Raw genomic sequence first — 20,739 nt, forward strand, 5'->3', positions numbered from 1 at the left:
TCCATGCGCTCAGAAGGAGAATTCACTTGGGAAAGTGAAAAAAAAAATCCAGAATTTGAGTTAAAGTTCGTTCTTGGTTTATTGTCTGGGAAAGCTGGCATTTTGGTTAAACAACCATGTGTCATGACACATGGTAACACTACAACACTATCTAAAGTCAAAGCCCTGCTGTCCTACGAAAACAAAAGGGGAAGGCATTCCAAGTTACTTATATCCTGGTTGTTTATTCTGCCATGTTTCTGCTGAAGTAAGTTACTCCCGAATGATTGTCAGGACTCTAGGAGAATATTCTGGTTTAATTATCTGCCAGTTGCCAGTTTTTCTTATGTAATCTGATGATCAGAAATGGAGGGGTATTACAGAGTACCCGGCATCTCCAGCTTCTCTGAACCATTTCTCCCAACACCTAGAGACCACCTCTGCAATAGTTTCTGGTCATTGCTCACCCTGGTCCTGGGTATTCCAGGAGACAGGTCACTAAACTGGAGATCTGTGGTTTAGTCCTGGGAATTATCCCTTTGCTTCCTCCCCAGCAAATCACGTAATTTATCCTGCAGAAATAACCACATCTATGCCACTCATTATCTCCCCTCATTTGTCTTGCCTGCTCTTCTCTTTCCAGTCTTTGTCATCATCAGGTGCAGTCTTCAACATATGAGGGAACTCTGCCTTCATGCTCCACATCGCTGTCCTGTAAAAAAGGAACAGCACAATAAATGTCATACATAAGAATGCTTCCAGAATGCAATACCAAAAAAATGTTCACAGACTAGTGGGAACTAGCACACAGGAAAACACCTCGTACAGACCATTTGCTGACAGCCATTTTGACCACAGCTGCCTTAGCTATATTTAAGGACTGTGACATGGATTAAAAATACATCCTTTGTTTACAGGGTAGGTGTGACCTTCGAGAAGAATGGTGGTAGAGCTGCATTAGCCATTTGGAGTGCTGCTTGCTAACAGGTTTCTGGCACACATACCCGTTGTTGTGCCCCATTCACATCCATATGCAGAGAGTTGCTGTGTGCGTTTTCTGGGACATGTGGGAAAATAATGCTCGAAAATGAGTTTTACTGTAGCTCATATAAAGTGTATATTCAAGCAGTATTTAAGGGCTGATTCTTAGCTACAGGGATGGAATCCAGCTGCCTGTTTTATTTGGCCCTGAGAGTCAGTTTGATATGATTTACATTTTCAGAGCTGGCTTCACAAAGAAAGAGCTAGAGGGTTGGTTTTGAGGGATTTTTTTTTTTTTAGTGAGTAAATATTTTACAGACCAAATTCCTAGTTCTACAAAATCAGTGACTCTAGGCTGTGGGACAGTATAAGTAAGCACAAAGGCTGGAATTTATTGCTAGTAATGATCTATGAGATAAGATTTTCAACTAAGCCAGTGCAGAGAGGTCCATTGCCAGATGTGTGGGAGTGAAAGTGACACAAATCTAGAAAAAAAAATAATCTTTGGCAATCCCAAAGTGATTATATAGCCCTGTAGCGCCAGAAGCCTCAGAGAATTCATTTTGTGTCTCAATGTCTTCATCAACTTAAAAGCCAAGTCCCAACCTTTACAAAAGAAATCCAAAGTACTGCCATGAATACTCCATAAATTTATCTCACTTTCTTAATCTTATTATAAACAAGGAAAGGGGTTTTTTTGTCTTGATTCCCCCCTTTGTAAAGAACTGTGGTAGCAGAATGACAGCAACTCTGCAGAAAATCAGTGGGGAACTTGTCCCCAAACTTTTCCAGTGCTCCATACAGGAGGCTTTTCCCTGAGAGTCAGGCTGCATTGCAAATCCCTGCTCTTTGCTTCTAACACATCACAGACAAAAATCGTGTACATGGATGGTACACCGAACACATCCAAACCTCTGTCTTATATCCTTCCTGAAGTATACCAGAAACTGCAGATATCTGAAGCTGTGAAAAGAGCTTCTGCACCTTTTAGACAATACAAGTATAACTTGTTCTGCTTTCTTTGCATCTGACAGTACATTCCAGAAAAGGATGCTTCATTCAAAAAAAAAAATTGCTTTACCTTGGGATAAGGCCACTGCCTTCCCTAGTTTTCGATGAAAGTGTTAGTGCATTTTAAATTGTTAGTGCATAGTACATTTTAAATTACATACTGTAATTTTTTATATCCTCATAAACAAACTCTTACAAAACCCATTGCATCACTTGTATTTTTGATATCACGGCAGAACTGTGTAAGTGTGGCAGAGAAGTTTGAAAAGTAAACATGCTGATAATTCTACTTGCTTGTCAGATAGCTCTGCCCAGCAAGCACTTTTATTAGGAAAATGCTATTTTAAGGAAGTAAATCTTTTTGAAAAAACTAGCTGAGCATGCTTTTAAGAACTAGCATTACAGCTCTATCAGATTTTTTTTTTTTTTTGGCAAGCTACCAAACTATTGCAGCACTGAAAATTCTAAAATGGCTTAATTTAGAATTCGAACAAGCTACAAAACCCAAGAGTTTCATAAAGAAAAATGTCACGTATCTATCCTGGAGCATCTTACAAGCCCCTGCTCCTAAGCCTGGCAGTATGGCACAGCTACACCAAGGCTCTGTTCTGGGACAGAATCCAAACTGACCAAATTTCACTGCAGAGGAGAGCTAGGTGAAAGGAGTGTGGTGTTTTTCAACAGATGTCCTGATTTGGACAGTAGGAGGAACTGCAGGACTCAGCATAAAAACATACAAACAACATTTCGGATATAGCCTTGCTGTTGCTATATAATTCTTATGCTTTAATGACAGGTGTCATTAGATGTCCTTTACCGACAAAAGCACAACTGTTTTTATGAGTTACATCTCTGTAAATGCACTGAAGCCTTGCAGTAACTGAGTTAGACACCTAGAATTAGGTGTTTGTTAAAACCCGAATAAATGTCTGAGTTTTCATATGTTGTCGTGCAGTTGCTCAAACAACACGTTATTTGGCATGAGAATAGAAATAACATTTCTAAATCACCTTTTAAAGAGCCTGTGGGACTCTCAGTCCTCTAAGTGGACTTGAAAACTTCTCATCTAGAAAGACTGAGGGGGGTGCTTACTAGCATGTTCTGAAGATAGATTTGGTGTGAAAATGTGAAGACAGTCCGAGGTTCCAGCCTGCTACTTTTTAGAGGACACTTTGTTGAGGGTAGGCCGCTGAGGCTTTGGCCAGGGATGTCTGCTCTATGAGGGTTAATTTTACCCCACTAGATAAAACAGCACAGTGCTGTGGATCCTTTCCAATTCGTGGAACTTATTGAGTCTCCTTGACTCATGGGATTTTAGAGAGACAGTGGAGCTTTTCGAGAAATATAAAATACAATAAAACACAGAATTTAGGAATCGTAGACCTGATGTAACAGATACAGCCTTCTCTCAATGCCCACAACAAACCCTCCTCCGTACAGTCCACAAGCAAAAGTGCCTCTGACTCTTCTCAGCAGTTCCAGCTCCTCCTGTCTAATACCCAATTTTTCACTCAAGTCATACACATGCCAAGCACCCAGTTTCCAGACGCTCAGCTTCTTTCAGATGCTATAGTAATGATGTAATAAGGTGTGGTAATGGAGACTAAGTAAACTTTCATGAACATTGAATATTCTTTATCATATTATGTTTTTGCCTATTTAGAAAGAAAAAAAAAGTGTTTGGGCCCTGTAACTCATCTAATCTGTTTGTGCTTTGAATGCTCCAAACATTTGTCACAATGTTCCTCAAAGGTAAAACGGGAGTTTAGTCTCTCCAACACGTTATTACTCAAGGTGTTTGATTATAGTTCTGCCCGATCTCAGTCTAGAGTCAGTAACACAATAATTCTACTTAAACATTTATATGGTTGTCAGTTTACTCATCTGTATGAAACACGGGTGTCAGCTCATCAAGAAGTTTTAGCCTGTGACTCGTATGCAGCCTTTGCAAGTGGGGAATTAATAGCTTTTTAACAGCTTAAAATTTGCTAACGATCTAGCAAACTACTAAAACAGCATGCAAGTGTTCCAAAAAGTCCAGGTCAGTCAGTAATTCTTAAACTGCATCCTGATTCATGTATGAATCTTCGGGAGAGCAGATGTGAATCAGATTGGGAGACACCCAGGAAAGGGCTGAGCAGAGAATCTGGCACGCTCTGTCCTCACAGGAATTTCTCCTGCAGACGCAGCAGTGGATGCTGCAGCTAGGCTATGCAGATCATAAACCCAGAAGCCCAGTAGGTATCTTCCAATGACTAAACTGGGGAAAACGCTGTGAGATAACAGAGCTCACCTGAACACTGAGAATCTGTAATACATATATTCTTTAATGTCACATCCACTTTTTCTTTTGTATTTGTAGCTGTGCCATACTGTCTCGTTGTGACTTAAAAGTAATTGCAAAAGCATCAAATAGAGAATACGTGCAAAGGTAAGATCCCAGCTTCACTTTGTCACAGAGAGCTAACACAATTTGTACACAAAGGACATCCTCCTCAAGGAAACAGGAAACTAAAAAGTAATCAAAATTCAAATGTCATCTCTGTCTTGTCAGGTCTGAGACGCAGCCAGGCAGCTATTGTCTGTGCTCTCAGCTAAGTGCCTAGTTGAATACTGAATAAAGCTGTAAAACTAGAAGCCAAAATGTACTGAAAGCACATCAATCCATTTCTCCTGCCTCCTTGCAAATATAAGTCATTGATCTAGTTACGACTAGTTCACAACACCTGAAGTGCAGCAGGGGCAGCACAGAACCCAGTTTGCAAGCAAACTGCCTGGATCGATATCAACCACGCTAAGCTCCCTGCTGTCAGAATCACGCTAACAGTAACCAAGGCAATTTAAAGCTAGCACTAATTGCAGCATAGCCATCTTGTTGTCAAAACAAAACCAACCAAAAATATATGAAAAGGGAATAGAGTCATCAAAGAACATCCTTGCCCATTGCCACCAGAGACTGAAGAAAGCTGGCCATGTTTCACTGTGTGTTGTACGTGCTACTACGAAAGGCAGCAACACAGCAACATCAGCACGGGCATCAATGGTAAACTCTTACTAAATCGATGTCACTGGGAGTTTTGCTTTGCCTTTGAAAAGAAATCTCCACTGCATCTCCAGGGGTCATTTTTTGAGGAAATAAGATTAACCTTTCTGGTCTGTGCTTGAGATCAATGTGGCATGGGAAAAATAGGCTAATCTGGAAGTTACAAATCGGGAACCATCATCCTTTCTGAAAAAATAGCTATAAAAACAGTTTAGTATGAAGAAGTGGATCTTAAAACAAAAGCATGCTTGTACTTCCCAGTTGAAATAATATTGTTAATATTCATTCTTGAACCTACAAAAAAAATTAAAAATCCACCCTATGACTCCCTCAGAACACTGTCTTGTTTAACACTTCTTTTTGGTAGGATGTAACATCCCTGTTCCGTGATTCTTATTACCTTGGTATTATGTGATTTGCAGACATCTCAAGATTTTGAGGATGTAATCCACAAATAAATAAATATTCATATGTTTATTCCCTCAGGCCAGAGCGTCCCCTTCCCCTACTCAGCCTCCGGTTACTCCAGTACTTTAGTGCATTTAGTGCTCTTGCTTGTTAGCGTGTTAGTTTACAAACGTCTGCACATTTCAAAAGATCTGCAAGCTAGAGAGTGGAATCCTATTCTGAAACATCTCATACTATTTCTTAGTCAAATTTCCTAAGAAACTAGATGCAAATGATCACGGAGTGCATCTGTCAGCCTCTCTTCCCAATTGTTTGTAATTCAATAGCAAAACCTGACAGAAGATTTGTAAAGATATTAAGATTCTATAGGTTTTTATGGAAAGCAGTGGTCATATCCAGAAACAAGCAAAATCAAATGCCCCCACTACAGAAGAAGGTGCAGCAGAGGTCACTCTCTTCTTGTTGGCCTGCCAACTTCCCAACTAGTCAAATGTTGCTCAGAGCCAGGCACAGCGTATGCTGTCTAGCATTTTAAGACAGAAGAACAAGACAGCATTAGCAAATGCGAAGAAGCACAGAGGACATAGTGGGTGTACTGTCCCAATGATGCTGGACAGAGAACACAGGTTCATAAGAAATCAGGTTTACCAGTTGTGCTACTGACGTTTTGTCTTTTGCTGTTCTCTTCTGCCTGTTGCCCTTCACGTTCTCCTTTATCCAGTGGCTGACCGATGAAGAGAAACAGCATACACCGGAGAGAAAAGAAAAAAGTTTGTACCTGAAAATTAACTTCCAGAGTACACAAAAATGTGTAAAAAGTTTTCACAAAAACAAACCAAAAATAATTAAAATCATAATTGTAGAAATCTAGTGATCAAGTAACTGGAGGGCCTCATACCACAAATCTGTGTTTTTAATGGTTCTCCGCCCTGCGCAACCTCTCCTTTGCATCAGCTAGGTCCCTGCACAACTTGTACTACGTAATGAACTGTACATAACAGCGGAAGGGTTTCAAGAAGGAAGGTCTCCTCGTGTAAAACTGTGCAAAGTGTGCAGTTCCCTGTTTGTGGCTGGAGCAGGAATGAACGAATGCTTAAATATAACAGGAATTCTGTTCCTTTCAGTCCTGGCGTCAGCCTAGCGCAGCCACGCAGAGTCAAACACATCATCCATAAGAGGGCAGTGGCGTACATCGGCATGCACACCCACGATTTTTTACACAGATTATGTTTGAAAATTAACTACTGCTGCTGCTCAGGAAGTAACATATTTATCTGACACTCTTCGGAATGTTTACTGCTCTGGCTAGTATACTAAAACATATTTAATATTTTACAGACTTTACAGAAAACATTCTCAGAGACTAACCTTGATAAAGGGCTAATCTTTTTATCCTGCTTCCCTGAACTTTCATCTCGCTTCTCCAGTCCACCACCTGTAACGTAAATGCCTTTACTGTTTGAGTAGATATTTTACATTCCTTAGGCAACAAACTGAGTTCAGACAACAATAATTGCATCACTTACAAAATCATGCTGTGCTGTAAAGGCTGGTAAACCATTGCCCTGCAAACGTGATGAGATCTTGAGAAGCTATGGCCAGAAGTGACACACAATTGTGAGAAGCATTTCTGCATAGATTCAACAAGCGAGTAGCTCAAACGTACTGCTAATTCCTTCTGTAGCAGCAGTGCTTGCACAGCAAGAGAGAGGAATACTGCGAGACACGGGAATATTCCCAAGTATCAGATGTTCATACCCTTCTCCTCTATTTACGTTACAATACTCCCTGCAAAGCGCAGACATAGACCAGAACCCCATCTGCATCAGTTTTCCTAAACTCCAGAATTCGTGGGGGAGGAGGCCTTATTCCTTAATGAACCGTAGATATTTATAACTTTTACTATTGCTACTAATAAAAAGCAGTTAAAGATGTATTTGGTCTGTGCACATATATTTGGAAATCCTAACATTTGCAGAATATCACTTCTGCAGGGAACAACCCAGCTAACAAACAAGACAGCTAAGCCTACCACACAACCTACTGACACGAACCTTCACGACCTACAAAAAAAAGCTTTTTATATGCACATAACTTTCAGAAGGATTGACAACAAGCTGGAATGGCTAACCTGAGCTGCTCAGAACAACACACGGGGAGGCTCTTTCTGGTTATTTCCCCTCAGAGCTGCAAGCAGAGGCGATGTTTAACTGGAGCCTGTGTACGAACTTGGGCTTTTGGCCAGGCACCACCACAGGCAGGGTGCCACACCTGGTTCAAAAAGCGACTTCTTACAACTCATTTTGGACGTTTTACCACCAGTTCACGCCTGCGTGAGGGTTCACTTCTTTATTTATGAGCTGCCTCGCAGCGAACCGCCTCACGAAGGATGACCTCAGCGGGGGCAGTCAGGGGCACTTTCTGCCCCCGCTCGGCGGCTCAGGGGGTACCACCCGCAGACAAGCGGCCGGACAGGCCCTCCTCCTCCTCCTCCTCCTCCTCTTCTTCTTCTTCTTCATCTTCCTCCTCCTCCTCCTCCTCCTCACAGCCGCGGGCCCCAGCTCGGGCCCCGGCCGAGGCCGCACCTGGCGGGCCCCAAGGGGCAGCCATCACGGCGCGGCCCCACCCGGGCGGGGAGGCGCCGCGGCTGAGGGGAGGTGGCTCACACCGAGCCGGGCCGGGCCGGGCCGAGCCGGGCCGGGCCGGGGGCCGCCCTCCCCGCCGCCCATCCCCTCGGCCTCGGTGGGGCGGTGCCGCCCCCCGCGTCAGCCCTGCGCGGCGGGGCGGGGAAGGGAGAGGAGGGAAGGGAAGGAGAGGGAGGGGACGGCAGCCTCGGCGCTGCCGCGGCGGGAGAGACACCGGCGGCGGCTCCCGGGAACAAAGCGGGGCCCCTGGGGCCGGCTGCGGCGCCCCACGGTGAGGAACGGGCTCGGGGGGCTCGGGGGGGGCGCTGGGTCCGCCGGCGGGGCGGGGGGGCGGCGGGTCGCCCCCCGCCATGGGGCCGTGACAGACGCGGGCGGCTGCCGTCCCCGCTCCTGGGGGGTGTGGGGGGGGAGGAAGAATCCAAATTTCTAATTTTTTTTAAAATATATCTTTTTTTTTCGGCCCGAGCTGTGGTTTAAGGACCTCCGCCTTTTCCTCGTGGCAAAAAAAGGAAAAAAAAAAAAAAAAAAGATTCTGGCAGATAAATGCCCGGGGGTACAGATGTGAGAGGCGAGAGCCGTGAAAAACGAGCGTTGTTCGTGTGGTGCGGGGCAGCTCCCGTGCGGGAGCAAGCCGAGGGCACGGCTGCGGGGAATAAAAGTGCTCGAGAACTTGGATTTAAAACCCCTAGCCCTCCTTATTTATTACAGTACTTCAAGTAAACAGATACGTGAACGTACATCACGACGATTACTTATTGCTGATGTGATTTTTCTCCCATCTGTTGAAAACTGAATGCTGAATTAAAGTAGACGTGTTTTATTTTGCGCCTTGTAGGAATATCTCCAGATGAAATAGTCCCAGTGACTCTTTTCTCAGCTTCCTAATGCCTTTTTCCCTCAAAACATTTCAGAGCACGGCCAGGAGAGGAATGGATGTAACATGATAGCCTTGGAGCGCTCAAAACACCCAAATTCTGCGAAGATTTGTTTTTTCGGTTAAGTGATACAAAGAAAATGGATGAATCAGCTCTACTGGATCTGCTGGAGTGCCCTGTGTGCCTAGAGCGCCTTGATGCTTCTGCCAAAGTCCTGCCCTGCCAGCACACCTTCTGCAAGCGCTGTCTGCTGGGCATCGTCAGCTCTCGAAACGAGCTTCGGTGCCCCGAGTGCAGGACTTTGGTGGACTGCGGCGTCGATGAGCTCCCCAGTAATATTTTGCTTGTCAGACTACTGGACGGCATCAAGCAGAGGCCTCGGAAACCTGGCACCGGCGGTGGGACAGGTGGCACAAACGCTTTAAGGGTCCCGATTACCACTGTTGCTAATTGTGGCTCGAAGGAGCTGCCGAGCTCACAAGTTGGACAGCAGCAAAGGGTGCAGGCGCGGAGTCCTCCTGTTCGGGTGAGTACCGAGTCCTGTTGCCATCTCTTCCCTCGCTGGTTCAAAACAGTTGATGTCCCTTGCTTCAGGATAAGGGCAGGCAGTAAGTATGGCAAAACGAGTTATTCTGGAGAATTGTGGATGTCTAGCAGACACCCATTAGCATTCTTATCAGGATTGGTTTACTGCTATGTAAATACCAATAAGCTAGGGATAATACTTTCTTATTAGAGACTCTGTTTTGGTTCCTGCGCTTTCTGTAATGATTCTAATTATCAGTAAACTTCCTCTAGATATAGTGAATGTTAAACATGAGCAAGGAAGTTATGTTCTTGTTGAAGTCAATGAAAGTTTGTTTATACTTCCAGTCCTCGCCCTTTACTTTGAAGAAAAAAAAAAATTATTCTTTTGAAGTGATTAGAAAATCCACGTGCTGTGATAGGAAAACATTCTTATGTCTGTGCTCATGTTCCTTCCTGGGATCCATGCAACCTGTAGACTCCACTGTGCTTTATAATCATTTATGATGATCTATTCTAGAGCACCTATCAGGAAATACCAATTTATGAGATGACTGACCTTTCTTTGTTTTGTCTAATGACAAGGTAGATTGGCTTCTCTAAAAGATCTTGCTGCCCATTTTAGAGTTCTTGCCTCTTTTGAATTCCTGCATGAAAATTAAACAAAATTACAAAATGGCTTAGGATGTTTCTCTAAACCTCACAAGAAGGAAATCATAAGCTCCAAGGAGAGGGCTTAAATGTGCATTTGGCAAGACTAGTCTTTATTTTAAGGTATACCTGAATGGTAAGTAAACTAAATCAAATGAAGGAAACCTTATGCTTATTCGTCTTGAGAAGTATTTATATGTTTAGAATCTGTCTCAAACATCTCAGGTACGCGTCTTAAGTTCGCATTGTTTTCCCTTCTTGGTAATCTCACTAGGTTCTTTTCTCTAGAATAAATAAATAATGATAATGCCACATCCTGTTAATGAGTTTTGTTCTGTGTATATATACTGATTGGTAAGGGGGGGAGATGTATTTTTTCTTCTTCTAGAAGGTAAACCGTAAAAAAAAAAATGCTGTAAGGAAACTTCAGTATCAGAAACTGTCCTGTCTTTTCCAGAACCTTAAGGAGTTTGGTATGATATCTTGCATTTGCAAAAGCCCTTCCTTTTGAAGCAAAGCAAAATGTTCATATAACTTATTTATTTATGATCGTGTAGACCTCTGTAAATAACTTCCTATTTTCAGAGACTGCTTCTCCTCCAGAAAGGCTGCTGGTGTACCAATCTACTGCATATGTGAATGAGCGCACTTTGGAGTTTCTCAAAGTCTTATTAGAAAAATTATGAAACGGAATATGAAATATTGTCTTTTTAAAAATGTTCCACAATATCCTGTTGTACAACATTTGCATTTCCAGATGTTGTACAGAGTGGAAAGTGATAACATATGGAATGTTGCCTCAATTCATTAGCTCTGTTATACCACGTGCCATTAAAATTATGACCATGTGGATTCCTCATGCAATTAACTGATACTTGGTGTATATTAGGGGTAGATGTCAGCATTTTACAGTAAGTCTGAATACGTCGTCGTTTCTGGGGTTTCCAAGTTGTGTAGGGTAACACAGGCATTCTCCTGTCTTCTTTCCTTTGGGAGACAGGGAAAGATGATCTTCTCATCTTTTGTTTGTCTTGTCCAGAGTCTTTTTTTACTAGGAAGGCAGTACTTTGAAGAACATGAGCCTACTCTCAGGGATAAGAATGGAGAGATAAGAACAATTTTTCCCTTTTCTATATGAAAAGGGTTTATGAAAACATGTTCAGAAAACAAAATGCCAATTGAATGGGCAACGTTGAAGTGAATGCCCTATTTGTTTCATTAACTACACCTTAAAGATGGTTTCAAATACAGTTTCTTTCTGGGAGCTGGGAAGGAAAATCTGTTTCTAGATGAGTGGCAGAGTCAGATTTCCTAACCTAATTTTGTTGAAGTGAAACAATGAAGGGGAATAAATGAAAGTTGCTGTTACATTAAATGAAGTGAATGTGGATGAAGGCTGTCAAGTCATAAACATTCTGCTTATACCCTGAAGTAATACTAAACTCATAAATGCCCTTTCAGAGGATGCCATAATTTTCAGAAAAGGTTAATTCAGCATGTACTGCAGCGTGATTTCCTGAACTGTATCAATGACTATGAAACTGCCAGCCGTGTTATTTCAGGGTACTACCTATATTGTGTTCTCTGTGTGTATGTGGTGACATGTGGCAATAAACAAACAAACGGTTCCTTGTGTCTTAGAAGTAATGAAGCTGGGGGCTGGTGGGGATTAACGTGTCCTGCACCTTTTATCTCCCCCCCTGCAGTAACCCTGTTTCTTTCTATAACCTGTATAGTCTCTCACCACTACAACTGCAATTGCTCACTTCAAGTTCTTAACCTCTTTCTTTTCTGCTCTGTTTTGATGCAGAAAACCCTCTGTACCTTTCCCTGGCTACCAGTTGGACAAAGGCAGCATAGTGCTGTACCTGATGGAAACTCTGTTTGCTTCCTGCCCAGCCCTTCTGTTCTGAGTAGCCAGCTTGCCTGGGAGAACAAATAATGGTTGAGCTTATGCTGCAGCTTTCCCTTTGGTGTGGATGCTAATTCACTACTTTTAAATTTTTTTTTTGTGAAAACCTTCAGCTAGGTTGACAGTTTGGAAGAGCCGTCAGAACTGCAGCATGCTGTTAAATCAGCTTGGGTCTGGTCGTCAGGAGCAAGTTACTGGGCTCTGTTAAGGAAGGGGCTGTGTGATGACGTGAGCCTTGTTTCCTTAAAGAGAATGCATGAAAACTTGAGGGTGCTCGCTTTCAAATTTCTATTCTTACGTATCTTGTCAGTTCCACAAAGTATGTCAAGTGGGTATTATCTTAAGTTCCTTATGGCAGTTTCACAAGGGTATGGTTATTGCGGGAGTCATAAGCTTAGCTGTGTGCATAAGTTAGGAAATGTTGAAGAATGTTCTAATTGATACATATTTTTTTTCTTCCCCCCTCTTGAATTTGTATGTGTTGAAGACATACAGATTCTGCTAGTTTCTTTATGGTCCGAGTAGTTTCGGAAGTTAGGGCTGTCTTCTCAGCAGAATCCAGAGTGGGGTTGTGTAGATAGCCTGAAATCTTATCGCTGTTGAGAATGTTTTATTTTTCTTTTGTTTTCCATAATGTTTTCAGCTGTTTTCTGGACCAAGCGTAGGCCAGAAGAGATAAGTAAAGGATTCAAAGATTTTTTCTTTTCCAATAGGAAAAGTGTGAATAGCTCAAAAATTGGCCAAGCCTAATAGAGTTGATGCTTATGCTGAATGAGTGTTGATGGTGTAATTTGAGCATATTGTACTATATGGCAGTGAGAAATCTTATCGAGAAATCTTGCAGTGCAGACAATGGACAAGTCCTAAAGCTTTTTCTTTTTTTTTTGTTTTGTTTTTAATCTGGAAAGCCAAGACTTCCTCACTTGAAAGTCTCCTTGAAAGGAGAAGGTAGAGGAACGTTACAGGCTAGTAGAAGATGCTCATTCATATGTTTGTGGGAGCTTTCTCACTGCTTTAATAAATTCTAGCTCTGTTCATTCGTAAAACATCTTCTCTTCAGAACCACCAATGTCTCAGATGTTGGCAATAAATTCTTTTAAACTGAGGAGAAGAGGAAAACCCACAAACAGAAGCTTGTTCCCTGGGTTTCTACTAGTGCTGAGCTGTGTTGTATTGCATTGTAAACCCCCACTTCCATTCTCAGGCTGGTGCAACCCAGGAAAGTAGCAGCAAAATTTTAAAGTCCTGTTTTTGTACTGCTGCAGCCGCAGTGGTCATTTGCGGTCCAGTAGGGACCTGGGAACTGCTGGAGCAGTTTTAATGCCAAGAAGGAAAAAAGATGGATCCAGGTTCTCTTTTCCCAGCAGCAGTATTTGAACTCAGCACCCAAGGTGATTGGATCAAGTGTTTAATTGGGCTCTGAACAAGAGCTGGTGCCTAGAAATGTCATGTTGGTAAACATCTGCTGGTCAGGTACTCTTAAGAGAGGCCCGTTTTGTGATGATAGATCAAGCTATAAAGTATGCTGCTTCTCAAAAAACACTGCTGTGGAAACGTGCTGCTAAGGCTGTTAGTTTCATGATGGGTATTTGTGCTAATAGGTTAGAAAATCATTACCTGATGATACCTGATATTGAGGACTGTATTTGCACAATCTGCTTCTTCCTTTATTTTTTTGTACAAGTCCATTTTATTGTCATCTGTTCAGTTCTAATTATGCATTCCTGCGTGTATTCTTTCTTATAAAGGCAAGGAACAGCAAGGTGCAGCTTCTCAAATTAAGAGCTTTCATATGCTGAATGCGGAGGTAGGCACCTGTTTGTATTCGGGAGCGATCATTAGAAAATGTTTTGAATTATCTCTAAATGATGTATATGCTCTTTTGGTTCCTCTCACGCTTTCTGAAATAACAGATTCTGGTTTTACATCTACAATTGTTTGTACAATTTTAATCACCTCTCTGTAACACTCTTGTATCCTATGTTAAGCTAGATAAAATTTAATGGCGATGATAAATATAAAAGGAAAACAGACCGCCTCTCATGGCGTTAATGTGTTTCCTCTGGCAGATAACTAATTAAGTAAAGAGGAGGCTAAGCAATGGGAAGAATTGTCTCTGCATCTAAAGACATGGGTGTAGGATTCAGAGCTTCCGGGCTTGGTTCCTGGCTCTGCCACAGACCTCTATTATAACCTTGCACAGAGTCATGCAGAGCTCTTTGTGCCTGCTTCCCATCTGCAGATATGACTGATAGTACCTCCTTTGTCTGACGTGCCGGTTAAACTGTATACTCTTCAGGGCATGGATTGACTCTTTATTTTGGATGTATGTATAGTGTGTTTTACAATGGGTCCACAGTCTTGGCTGAGGTCAGTAGATAACCGCTGTTCACTCTCTAAATAGTTGACTTCCAGATCACTAAAGAGCTGTTCATAATCCATTTCCTGTAGCAGCGATGGGCCCGTGCCTAGTGCTGAGTTGTTAAAAAGATTTCATTTTGTCTTTGGATGTTTGATAGGCAGTCACGTAAATGCCTCACTGAAGCAAAGCCAGACACTTAAAAATAGCTGGAAGCTGCTGTTGTGTTCTTCTTTGTGTCCGACTGGAAAACTTGTGTGTAGATTTGAGTGTGTTTGAAAAGAGTGTGTCTGATGTGAGTGATGCTGGTAGTACTGAAATGCTTAATTCTGCACTTTGAACCTTGGTAGCAATCCTTCACTGCAAGCTAACAGTAATCTGCTCGGCGAAATAGGGAGAAACTAGTGTAATCCCTTTACTTAAAAAAAAAAATATTGGGTGTTGAAGTAGGTTGACTTAAAAACTAAAAAACAAATTGGCAGTTCTGAAGTGTGGTACTTAATCCTTTTAACTTGGTTTTTGATGCCCTTTTATTTTTTTTGTATTAATGGAAGACAGTGCTGTGTAATGGCTTTGTTTTCAGGAGGAAGAGGGGACTCTCCATTTCCCTTCATTTCCTGGTTTAATACTAGTACTCTTCCATCTCTGTAGATTCGTTTAAAACAGCTTATAGAAATAAAATGGTGTCTTTCTCCACTGCAGTTTGCCAGTGGGTTACAGGTTATCTCTTTGATCGTTCAAGGAACTTAAACTTCTACACAAAAAGCAAGTTTAAAGCCTGTATTTTTAATGGGCTCGTAAAGGGCACCAGTCTTTTTTGTGGGGAATAAAAATATATTTTTTTCCTAGTACCATAGGAATCAAATGCTAATCCAGTTGCTTTACATAGGTGGTCTGGGGTCTGGTTAAAAAAAGTGACAGCAGTGCTAATGCTGTGTTTCTCTCTGCATCGTGCCCAGCTTTTTGTGGTTGGAAAGCCGCTTGTTCAGTGGCTTAATAGGTGTAGTGTAAGGTAGAAGGAGCTGCGGAGGGTGATTATAATGGGGCTCAGCTAGAAATCCTTCTTTTCCCCTCTTTTACCTGAGTAAAATGGTTTTCAGGTGGTATTTCTTCTTACCTGTGTTTCACGTGCACATAGGAACTGCAGAGAGCAGCAGGCCTGAAACAGCAGCTGTAACAATAAAACTGGGAACTCTCAGCGTTGAGATGGTTATCTTTCAGCAGAATTCCCTTTGCAGTGCCTTCTCCTTAGGATCTGCTTAGCACCTTCCTCAGTCTTTCCTTTGGCTCCACTGCTGTCCTTTATTCAAATATGTCATCTCCTCTGATCTTATGTAGTGTACTACTTCCAAGAAAAAGGAAACATATCTTGCTTCCTTCTCATGTCTAACTTATCCTTGACTGTGTCAAACATAGGGCAATAAAATAAGTAATAAGAAAGAAAATGCCCTGTTTAAGTGTCTGGACTGCAGAGACTCATGGTATTTCTGCTGAATGAACGAAGAGCATAAGGCACAGGTTAGTACTGCTGTACTGGTTAGCTTCCTTCGGTTGTAAACACTTTTTTCTTCTTCTTCCTCCTCCTTTAAATCACTGACCATATACATACTGTAGTGTGGATAAGAACATGTCTCAGTAATTCAAGCTGAAATATCATCTGGTCAGCTCTGTCCATACATGCACTTTTTCCTGTGTGCACAAAGGAAAGTGTGCATCTGTTATGTCTCAGTTCCAATCGGATGCCTCTCTGTTAGACAGAAAAGCTTCATCTCAGAAAATAAGTAGTGAATTCTTGGGTTGGCTGTATTACGTTAATTTCTTTGCATTTCTTTCCATGTGTCCAAACCGGGATCTTTTAAGAGCAGCTTTTTGGACCAAGAATGCCTGCTTTGAGGTGAGCTGGGTTAACTTCGGGAAGTAAGCAGCCCTGAAGTGGGAGAATTGCACATTCGGGGAAAGTACTCTGCTCTGCACTTGCTTCATTCCTCACCTTCCAAGCTCGTGAAGATCATTTCACCCTGTCTGACGTGTCTTGACAAACTAATAGGTGCCTTGACTCTGGCATGTGTTCAGAATACTGAAGAATGGCGATGTAGCGCGTGTTATTTATAGATTTCCACCTTCCTATAGATTTGAGAGGGAAAAAGAAAACCTGTCTGACAGAAGAGCTTCAAAGATAGCTTCTTAGAGATGATGTGCCCGCTTTATGAGTGCTGTGCTGCAGTTTTGTGTAATTGGTGGACTTCAGTTATACTTCGATGTCTGCGGTCCGGAACTGAAGCCTTAAGGCAAGGAGGCAATAGTAATATTATTTTAGAAGTCCTTTGTTCTCTTCTGGTTACTGATCTATCAAATTCTGGCCCGGTGGTGCTGGCAGTTGAAGATTATGTCTTGGCAGAAGTCTCTTGGGCATAGCACTGTCCGTGCAAGCAAGATTTCGGTACGGAGGGGGAGATGGCAGCAGTCAGCTGTTTGATTGTCGGACAGCGGGGCTGGTCCAAGTTAGAGCCTTGCTGCACTGAGGTCCTCGCAGGTCCTCATCCCATCGATATTGCGAGGGCTGTACACAGCTTGGGCTTGAAGCCCCTAGCTGGTTTTGGTGAGCGCAGAAGCAAACTGTTAAGCCTTTTCTTCCTCTTCTGAATCCTCTTAAATGATAGGAAGTTGTCAGGACTCGGGAAGATGCTCTTCTAGAGCATCCACATAATCAGCTTCAATTTTCTTAGGGGTTCTCACTTACAAACTAACTTTTATTCTGCTGTGTCTCTTCTATGAGTTAAGCTGTGAAACATTAGGTGTTGCTGGGAGGGGATTAGACTGGGCAAGAGCTAAGGACATCATACTCCTTTCTGTTTGCACAGCTCTCTAGGGCATCTCTCTGGCTTCCTGGTTATAGTAATGAACACGAGGTGTACTTTCTGCCCGTGAAAGACAAATCAGTCTGCATGGTACATGTACTTGTTCGGGCTCTGCAGTTAAAGGGAAAAAACAGACACCATTGCCGAAGTGTGTAGGAATCTGAGCCTGCTAGATATCTGAAAATGAGCTTTGGCACATATGAGCAATCCATTGTGGAAATCATTTACCCGTGTACCCTTAGAAGCTCATGGCTGGCACTCATTTGACATTTCTTGTGACACTCAAGCATGTGATTTTATGATCCAAAGTCAAGTTCCTGTCACATAGGAGTATGAACTGTTCAGAATTTTAAGTAATGGAATTTCTTGTCTAGGTCTTCATGCCTACCTCGTTTAGCCCTTGATTAATTTTCTTTCCATCTACATTGTAAGCACTTTAACTCTTAAGTATAAGAAACAGAACGCATGAGAATGTCTCTTCTCAAAATGGGTACACAATTGTCTTTGCCGCATGTTTGTGCGGTTTCTTTTACACAGTAATTTTGTGTGAAACAGGGCTGATATATTATGCCTTCCACATATAATTAAAAATATGGTGTAAATTTGTGTGTGTAGTGTTATTTTTTTTTTGCTTTTGAAATAAAAGTTCTGATATGGGGTTGAATTGTTCTTTTCATCTTTCACATTGGCATGATTCTTCAGAGCTGAATATAGGTTATCCATTTTTACTTTTTTGTAAATGTACAAAGTATCACTTTAAAATTTCTAGCTGAGAAGTATGCTATTAATCATACTTGCCTTTGATCAAAATGCATTTATTTGAATGATGCTTAAAAATTAATACAGATATCATTCTCCTCATCTCAGAAGTGACTGAGTGCCACCAGCGTTGCACAGAACTTCAAATTTTCATTCAAAAATGAAAGGTAGGCATCAGTGAATGTTCTATTGAATTTCATAACAGCTGAAGCACTCGAAGCCAACAACTTTAAGTCTGCAGTGTGTCTTTGTTAATGAGTTTTGTTCATATCACTGGCATTTCAATAAGGTGAGGTAATTCTGTTCTCATTTTTATAAAGAAAAGATGTGTATGTTACATCTCCTGACTTTCTTTTCTCAGTACCTGAACTTTCAAAATAGACGTGTACATTAAAAGCTTTTTGAAGAACTAAAGCACTGTTTTATCTTGTGTGAACTGTAATTCTACAAGACAAGCTTTTGAAAATCTCTGGTTACAGACTAAGATTACCCACTCCTATCCAACTTTTATGTCTCTGGATGAAAGAGAAGGAATGTAGTCTTACTTGCACAGAAGTGTGAGAGGATCGATAATGAATAAATTGAAACAAGTATCTTGGATTATTCTCCATGAGCATGTTCTTAATTCTTTACGTTATAGTCTGCATTTTATCTATACCAAAAATCAGTGAAAAACTGAGGCCCTTCTGACTGATTTAAATGTTGAGATGAAAAGTATTGAGAGATAATCAGGTGACAGTCTGTCTTGGCATACATAGGTCAAAGCTATTCTAGAAGCTTATTTTAAACAAATCCAGCAAGGATGAATTCAGCGTGCTTTGGTAACATGCCTTGTAGTAAAGATGAAGCTTTTATTCTGAAGCTCAGAGCTTGCTACAAGAAAATGAACTCGTCATGGGTCTTCATTTGTTTGTATATGTGAGCTAGCAGGGCACTGACGGCCATCTTTTTCATGAGCAAGATAAAGATCTGAGAGGAGACTCTTAAACCTTATCCACACTGGCAGAGCTAAGCCGTTTTCAAAACCTGTTTAATTTAACACAGTTTTAAATCCATAGCCTTATTAAGTTAACAAGCCTTCAGCCATGCCACCAGGTTCTGTAATCCTCTTAGATCTTCAGTCTAAGCAGGGCAGGGATAGTCAATAAGTAGATGGATAGATAATCTTTCAGAAGACATAGGTCTTCCAGAAATAAGTGTTAACATCTACACTGGATTTTGAAAGGTTGGGAAATAATGATTTGAACTTACATTGGGTATAAGGCACACTACCACATTATCTACAACTAGAGGAAAAAGTTGAAAGAATTACCACTTTTTATTTTGTTAGGAGGAAAAAAAAAACCTGAAGTTTTCTCTTCTGTGCTTTCATTCCTGGTTTATAGCCCAATAAAATTAGGTTATATTTGAAATGTAGAATGGGGTAAACAAAAATAATAGTTTGTTTCATTGCCTTTGTGCATATGCAAATTGAAAGCTTCTTTGTGGTTGTTTTACAAGCTATCTTTGAAAATCTTTCAGACAATCAGTTCCATGGACCAGAATTTTAAAAGCATTAATGCAGATCTGTGGTATTGGCTAGCACTGCAGCCTGCATGTTACTTCTGTTCAGTTCTGGCTCTTCTAGGCGTGTTGAACTTCAGCTGTGCCTATCTCTTGAACAAGCTTGCTGAGGTAGTAGAGCCAGAGGAAGGAGAAAAAAAAAAAAGCACAACAGTTTATAGTGTAAGAAGTCAGCCTCACCGTAGGATCCATGCCAGACATGTTCACACAGCGTGGAAGTAGCAGCAGAGGAAGTGGATGTGGGGTGGAAGCCAGGGCTGGGAGATGCCAAGGGTGAACTCGCACTTGGAGAGCGTAGCGTAAGAGCTAAGCACACAGGGAATGTGAGGCATGAAGGCAATCACTCATCTCATTGAAAAAATGGGGGAAGGCTATGGGGAGGAGATGACTGATAAGTGAAGAAATTTCAATGGTGATGGGTGATAAAGACCAGAAAGATCAAGTATAATGGGGTGGAGTGATTGTGAATTATGATGAAAGGAAAGCTGTAGCAGTAGATTGAGAATACAACGATCAGCATGTTTGAGGAAAAATAAAGGAGGAGGAAACTGGATCAAGCAAATGGCTCTTTGCTCACTGGAATTGAACTAGAGACCTGGTGAGGAGAAAGTGCTGGAGAACAGAAGTTTGAAGAGGTGGTCTGACGTTTGAGGAAGGTTTTGAAGAGCATCAAAATAGAAAAGCTGCTATGGAAGAGTTGAGTAGGTGAGAACAAGAATTGTGTTGACTCACGTCATCTATATTTCACATATGTGTATTTAAATTTTAAAATACCATGTATTCTTAATATATTGTGTCATCTACTATGACACTTAGAATATTTCAGTTCCAAAATGGTTGAAGAACCTCCTATATGAGCTGCGATTGATAGGGCTGTGAGGATTACTTAACACGTCTCTAAAGCACTTCGAGATTCTTCACAAGGTTAAGAAAAATAGCAATTTTATTACTAATAAACTGTTCTCACAGTTCTTATAGGGCTAATAAAACCACAAATTTCAATCCTTCATTCAGTGATTATAGGAAAGAAATACAGGAAGAGGTGGACTAGTATCCTAGGAATTGACTGGATTAGTGTAACTTCTTTGTTTGTTTTTAGAAGAGATTTTTTTCAAGAGATTTTTCAAGGATTTTCAAAGAGATTTTCAATAATAATAATAATAATTAAAA

The 20,739-nt window shown here is 41.5% G+C and overlaps 1 protein-coding gene and 1 long non-coding RNA gene across 4 annotated transcripts in view; one reads left to right on the forward strand and one right to left on the reverse strand.

Moving 5' to 3' along the window:
- Positions 1-240: 240 nt before the first annotated feature.
- Positions 241-6,168, reverse strand: LOC121069993. The gene is made up of 2 exons (XR_005819808.1): positions 6,071-6,168; positions 241-691 (listed from the first exon to the last, which is right to left on the reverse strand). It is a non-coding gene; the product is annotated as an uncharacterized LOC121069993 (long non-coding RNA).
- A 1,998-nt stretch (positions 6,169-8,166) lies between these two features.
- The window catches only part of SH3RF1 (SH3 domain containing ring finger 1), an 85,412-nt gene continuing 72,839 nt past the window's right edge, over positions 8,167-20,739 (forward strand). The window contains exons 1-2 of one of the 3 annotated variants that reach the window (XR_005819807.1): positions 8,167-8,338; positions 8,979-9,468. Coding sequence is in view for 2 of the 3 variants with exons in the window: in XM_040556594.1 (XP_040412528.1) it covers positions 9,082-9,468 (387 nt within the window). In the remaining variant the exon portion in view is untranslated. The remainder of the gene's footprint in view (positions 8,339-8,978; positions 9,469-20,739) is intronic. The other 2 variants (XM_040556594.1, XM_040556595.1) reach the window with 2 other exon arrangements.

Source organism: Cygnus olor, chromosome 4 (assembly GCF_009769625.2).
Source record: "Cygnus olor isolate bCygOlo1 chromosome 4, bCygOlo1.pri.v2, whole genome shotgun sequence".
Classification (NCBI taxonomy): domain Eukaryota; kingdom Metazoa; phylum Chordata; class Aves; order Anseriformes; family Anatidae; genus Cygnus; species Cygnus olor.